Source organism: Cololabis saira, chromosome 10 (assembly GCF_033807715.1).
Source record: "Cololabis saira isolate AMF1-May2022 chromosome 10, fColSai1.1, whole genome shotgun sequence".
Taxonomy (NCBI): Eukaryota; Metazoa; Chordata; class Actinopteri; order Beloniformes; family Belonidae; genus Cololabis; species Cololabis saira.
In genome coordinates, this window is record NC_084596.1 from 43,924,040 (window position 1) to 43,930,992 (window position 6,953).

General features: G+C 39.2%; 1 protein-coding gene across 1 annotated transcript in view; it reads right to left on the reverse strand.

Annotated features, from left to right (window-relative positions):
- Window positions 1-1,788: 1,788 nt before the first annotated feature.
- The window catches only part of LOC133452112 (ras-related protein Rab-18), a 7,107-nt gene continuing 1,942 nt past the window's right edge, over window positions 1,789-6,953 (reverse strand). Inside the window, exons 4-7 of the mRNA XM_061731318.1 lie at window positions 5,872-5,944; window positions 4,851-4,969; window positions 4,565-4,631; window positions 1,789-2,757 (exon numbers count right to left, since the gene is read on the reverse strand). Coding sequence (XP_061587302.1) covers window positions 2,582-2,757; window positions 4,565-4,631; window positions 4,851-4,969; window positions 5,872-5,944 — 435 coding nt within the window. The 3' untranslated portion in view covers window positions 1,789-2,581. The remainder of the gene's footprint in view (window positions 2,758-4,564; window positions 4,632-4,850; window positions 4,970-5,871; window positions 5,945-6,953) is intronic.

A 6,953-nucleotide genomic window follows, 5' to 3' on the forward strand; every position in this document is an offset into this window, starting at 1 on the left:
GCTATTTTTTTATTAATTTTAATTTATTTTATTGATTTAATTTGCCTGAAGATGATTATTTTGTACTTTTGTCTGTTTGAATGGTTGTGTTAAAAAAATAAATGAGACGTTACTCAACAGTTACTCAGTACTTGAGTAGTTTTTTCACCAAGTACTTTTTTACTTTTACTCAAGTGATTATTTGGATGACTACTTTTTACTTCTACTTGAGTCATATTATTCTGAAGTAACAGTACTTTTACTTGAGTACAATTTTTGGCTCCTCTACCAGCTCTGGCTGGAGCCGACTCAGCAGCTTAGAACCAGAGCAGAATATGTACAGAAAAAGTATCTACTCTGCACGTTAGACCCCTAGTGGGAAAGAACCAAACCGAGTCGGGCTGAGTAGGTTCTAGTGGAAAAGCTCCATAATGACACACTGGAACTATTCATTATTTCCCCCTTACGATACATGATTACCAGGGAATTTCCACATGTCCTGCTGTCGGTCAGCTCTTTGGCATTTTGTGCAAAGAATGTCTTGGGTCCACGTGTTCGGCAGGTGAGTCACTCTGGAGGAATGACCTTAGTTTGCACCCGACACCTGCTTTTGATCAGCCGGAGCTTCCACGCAACACGGGCCGGGGCGACAGCTCTGCAGCCAAACAACCACAGCTGGAGCCGCACAGCCCGGGCAGCCCGGGCAGCCCGCACAGCCCGGACAGCCCGCACAGCCCGGACAGAACCGGACAGCCCGGACAGGCCGGACAGCCCGGACAGAACCAGACAGAACCGGACAGCCCGGACAGCCCGGGCAGCCCGGGCAGGCCGGACAGCCCGGACAGCCCGGACAGAACCGGACAGCCCGCACAGCCCGGGCAGCCCAGGCTTTTTAAATTGCGTAATCTATTGTTTGTTTTTTTTTTTTTTTTTTATTATTACATTAATTGAAATTTGATTTCTAAGGAAAAAGGGACAGATAAAATCAGCTTCTTTCTGTTCCCTTTCATTCAAGGAAAGAGATTTGTCGTAATGATCACAACTCATTGTTTCAATAAACTTTAACAGGCTGTGTAATCTGACCTACACGCTGCAACTATGATTTAGATTCCTTCAGGGGTTCTTCATCTTAAACGGAAAGTAGTGACACAAGATGATGGTTGAATGTTTGTGCAAACTGCAATGTTCCTTCAAAAACAACCACAGCTGGAGCCGGCAAGCCCGGGTTTTTTTTAAATTGCGTAATTTGTAATTTTTTTTTTTTAATTCAATTCAATTCAATTTTATTTATATAGCGTCTAATACAACAGAGTTGTCTCTAGACGCTTTACAGAGACTCATACCCAGAACATGACCCCCGAGCAATTATTACATAAACAATGGCAGGTAAAAACTCCCCTAGTGGGAGAAAAACCTTAAGCCAAACAGTGGCAAGGAAAAACTCCCCTTTAGGAGGGAAGAAACCTTGAGCAGGACCAGGCTCATCAGGGGGGACCCTCCTGCCGAGGGCCAGACTGGTGGGTCAGGGACGGCAACAGCACAGCAGGCAGGTGGAAGCAGCAACGGGATGACCGGGGGTGGGGACCGCAGGCCAGCACGCAGCTCCCGAAGCTCCGGCCCAATCAGCAAGCATATTATTACATTAATTGAAATTTGATTTCTTAGGAAAAAGGGACAGATAAAATAAACTTCTTTCTGTTCCCTTTCATTCAAGGAAAGAGATTTGTGGTAATCATATTGAACTGTTTTGTTTTCCTTTTAATGAATGAAATAAAGAATAAAATGAAAAAAGAAAATGAAATGAAATGATCGCATCTCAGGTTGTTTTATTTCACCAGCAAACACCTCTCAGCATTAAGGCAAGATTCAAGTTGACGCACGACTGTTGACGGAAACAGAAGGATACGGCGGAAAAAAGCAAGTGTGATTTGAAACAAATACAAGACAAGAGAGAGAGATAAAACGGCGAGGAGGGAAAGGCCTTGGGAATGTGCTCAAGAGTGTGGAACAGCAGGAAGACTGAAATAAGGAGCAAACACGCGAGGAACAAGACCACAAAGTCACGATGAGCCCTGAAAGTGGAGCTCCAGGGAATAAATGGGCATATTTTAATTAAAAAACGCAAATAGGAATACTTGGGACTGGTGTTTGGACAAACATAAACGACAGTGGGCTCGTTGGAGCGCCATCAACGGCTGTAACTGGGGTCCTTTGTAACGTCTTCTTTGGAGGCTTTCACAGCGTTTTCCGTTTCGTTTTTATCCTCATGGAACGCTGTGACGACAATTTAACAGCCTGCAAAATCTGACCTACAAACTGCAACTATGATTGAGATTCCTTCTGGGGTTCTTCATCTTAAACGGAAAGTAGTGACACGAGATGATGGTTGAATGTTTGTGCAAACTGCAATGTTCCTTCGAAAAAACAAAAGGGACTTTTCTTTATCCGAAAGGAAAAAACAAACAAAAGAAAAATCAAAACCCACTCATCTATACTTCCACTACCCGTCCTCTCTTCTCTTTCCCTCCATTTCTGGTCCGTAGTCGTCCCTGTCAGGTTATGGGGGCGTTTTCCTGTCTGTTTGTGTGTATTGTTTCCAGTTTTAAGGGATGGAGCAGTATCCCCCGCAGGCGGCTCCACGCCGGCCCTGGTCCTGGTCCCCCAGCGTGAGCCGCTGGCCCTGGCCCTCGCTCTCCCACAGCCCCGGGGTCTGCAGGATCTTCTCCACCAGCTCCTCAAACGCACACTGGACGCCGTCTTTGGTCTTCGCACTCGCCTCTGCACACACGAGCAGATCCACAGATCAGAGATGGAGATGTGTAGATGTAGATTATGGATATAGATATATTAGATGTAGGTATGTACCATATTTTCTGGACTATAAGCCGCACCTGCACATAAGCCGCACCCACTCTATTTCTAAAAAAATTATTAAAAAAAAGATATACAAGCCGCATCCGCTCTATTTAAAAAAAAGATATGCAAGCCGCAGATATTTATGTTGTTAGATTAGATATTTACTACATGTACAGAAGGATTTTGAACTGTAAATGATAATAACCGGTATTTATCTATCTATATATCTGTTTGAAATCTGCTTCTACCTACTTCTATCTGCTAAAGAAGAAGTAGCATATTCTTCTTTGCATTTATTTTGTCTTAGTTTTGATTCTAATTCCGGTTAGAAGAAAAATCCACAGAATAAAAACCTTTGTATAAGCCGCATGGTTGAAAACCTATGAAAAAAGTAGCAGCTTATAGTCCAGAAAATACGGTATATGGACGTATTGAGTTGTATTATACGTACAGTATTTGTGTATCTATATCTCTATTAATATATATTGATCTATAGATATATGTAGATATGTCGATATATAGATTTATAGTAATTTTTATGTATATAATTGGAGGTAAATATATGAACCAGTGTATATATAGCATATCTACTCTTATATAGTTATTCAAGTATATTGTTATACCATTGCTGTCTATTGTTCTCTATTATATTGTAGTATTATAGTAAAGTAATGATAATGTAATACTATGCATTATAATTACTTCTATTAGTACATACATACATAGTAGCACAACTAAATGCTGGGCGTATTATGTCACTGTATTGAACAGTTATTAAAGTAGGTATGGGTGTTTTATAAGTAAATTTATTGAAACTCTTGTTATATGTAAGAATGTATGTCAGATTCAGGGGTAGGACTGGATAAGTGTTTACTTCATTCCTACTCCGTTTGGAACATGTTGGTGGATCCGTTAACTAATATTATATGAAGTGGTGTACATATAATATATATATATATATATATATATATATATATATATATATATATATATACATATATATATATATATATATATATATACATATATACACACATATACACACATATACATATATATATATATATATATACACATATACATATATATATATATATATATATATATATATATATATATATATATAGTACTCTTTTTTTATCATGCATGTTGGAAATAAAATCTTCAGATCAAAATCAGAGAGCAGAGCAGTCCAAAAAAAGATAACATGAGGTTTTAAATCTAAAACATCTGTCTTGCAAAAACTAAACCCGTTTCGGTAATGTCTTAAATATACACGACTTAAAAGGCAAAAAAGAACTAAACTTAATTTAACAGGATGAAGACGGCATATTAAATCATGGACATCTTCTTGCACAGCCCTTTTTCAAAACCCCGTAATTGAGCTTTTTCTGAAGTGGAAACTCCCCAGAAACGTGAGCCTACAGTAATGTCTCCGGGAGCAGCTCGGTGGAGCTGAGTCGTGCACACGAGCACCGGCGGCTTGGAGGAACTACAGCCTGCGAGGTTTTAATCACCGTGCTCCTTTTAGAGAGCCTGCATCCTGTCCGGCACGGACGCCAAACGCCGCTTAGACCGCGCCGCTCACCCGACACGTTCACTGACGTCTCCCTCCAAACATGCACTTCCAGTTGTGACTTTCTCTTAACGGGCATTAAGTGGATCTACTGCTTTCACTGAACATAATTGAGCAAAAAGTCTTGATTCTGCAACCCATTCTGGTATTTACCAATGAAAAGCATGGAGTGTTTCCTGGCGAACTTCAGGCCCTCGTTTCGGTCTACTTCTCGGTCGTCCTGAAAACACATTAGGTGTATAAACATCAAGCATCTGCTGCACAAAACACACTTCTATTTGCAAAAGGGAAGGGAAGTTTATGTGGCATGCAATTTCTTCTGTCGAGGAGACAAAATAAACAGGTAATGTATTTTCAAACAGGGTAGAATTTGATACATGTGTTGAGCGCCGGAGCCAACAATAATAGGAATAAAGAAAAGCAGCAGATGGGAGCTCACCTTATCAATTTTGTTCCCCACAAGCATCTTGACTATGTCGTTGCGTGTTGAGTAGGTTTCCAGTTCGTTCAGCCAGTTTTCGAGCTTTGTAAATGTGTCACGTCTTGAAACATCATAAACTGATGAAAAGGAGGGGGAAAAAAAGGAACTAGAATCAACTCATCGCATCAGCACCACTTTCACAGAAACAGAGCTGCTGCGATCTAGAGCAGGGGTCGGCAACCGTGGCTCTTTCTTTTCCTTTTTTCCTTTTTTTCCTTCTTTTTTTCCTTTTTTTCTTTTTTTTCCTCGACATTTTGACTTTTTTTCTCGAAATTTTGACTTTTTTCTCGACTTTTTTCCTCAACATTTCGACTTTTTTCACGAAGGTTTGACTATTTCCTCGACATTTCACTTTTTTCTCAAAATTTTGACTTTTTTCTCAAAATTGTACTCCAACATTAATCTCAACATTTCAACTTTTTTCTCGAAATTTAGACTTTTTTCTCGACATTTCGACTTTTTTCTCAAGATTGTACTTCAACATTAATCTTGACATTTTGACTTTTTTCTCAACATTTCGACTTTTTTCACAAAAGTTTGACTTTTTTCTCGAAATTGTACTCCAACATTAATCTCAAAATTTCAACTTTGTTCTCGACATTTCGACTTTTTTCTCAAGATTGTATTTCAACATTAATCTTGACTTTTTTCTCGAAGTGCATAATGAAAAAACAAATCTCCCCCCAGTTCTAACTAATATAGAAACATGCAGCATGTGTTGTCTTCATTCTAAGGCTTATGCAAGACTTTTCATTTTTTTGCGGCTCCAGACATATTTGTTTTTTGTGTTTTTGGTCCAATATGGCTCTAAAACATTTTGGGTTGCCGACCCGTGATCTAGAGCTTCAAAGCTACACTGTCCGGTTCATCAAACAGCAGATAAACAGGTAAACAAGCAGAGAAAGGAGGATGCATACAACACAGAACCAAAGCTACAGATATCCCTCTGATCTGGATGTTTTTGGAGAGTATTCCTTACCCAGTATGACTCCCTGTGCACCTCGGTAGTAGCTGGGTGTCAGAGTGCGAAACCGCTCCTGTCCAGCTGTGTCCTACAAGAAAGTAAAGATTTCATAATTACAAACTTTAGAAGAGCAGCAGGTACCGAAGATTGCTGTGCACCATATTTAATAACTCTCCTGTGCTCCTGATGAGTTCTTGAAAGTGTCCTTGAGCAGACTGGCCAATGCCTGGGGGCCCTTAGGGCTTATATGATACAACAACATTACTAATAACTATAAACTATTAACTATTAATAACTGTGTGTAAGTGTTTTGAGCCTATTTTAGGGAATGGCTGTTGTACTTTACTGTGACTGGGCCATGTTGGCACTCAAGGCATAAGTGAACTAAGCGGCTGCTTAGGGCCCGTGACCACTAGGGGGCCCCCAAGAGTTAAAAAAATAAAATAAAAAATATTATTATTTTACGTGTGAGTGATGATTCATACATTATCAAAGTTATGTTATTGTACAAAAACACAATAATTAATATTATTACATAATCAATATTGTGTTAACAGACTAGAGTAGACGACTCTAGTGTAGTATTCTTATATGGAGAACATATTGAAGAGGTTCTGTTTATCTAAGTTGAGTGATTTTAATTATAGTTCTAGTTTTTGTAGTACTTTGTTGTTGCACATTGCTGTTGCAGTTTATTTAAAACCAAAAATGAAGTAGATAACGTGTTTACAGTAAATGGTTTATAAATGATCTATTTGATTATTTTGTTTCTTTTAGTAGCCTACACTGTAGATGACACTCAGTATCACACTTAGTACTATATCACTTTAAATATTAAGTGTAAATCAACCCCAGGCCGCTCTTGTAGCTGAATTTGCTCCATTTCAGATTAAAAACCATAGATGGTAAAAACCTGCCAGGCTGACAGTAGGATGATGAAACAACTCTGCTGCAACTGTGCAGCTCTCTGACCTTTGACCTGTTGCTTCTCTGTGTGGCCAGTAGGGGCAGTTGCTGACTTTAATCAATAACAATAGAAAGATTTTTCTGCAAGTTTGTTAATCTGTTGTTGCTTCCATGGTCTTAATCACTGTGGA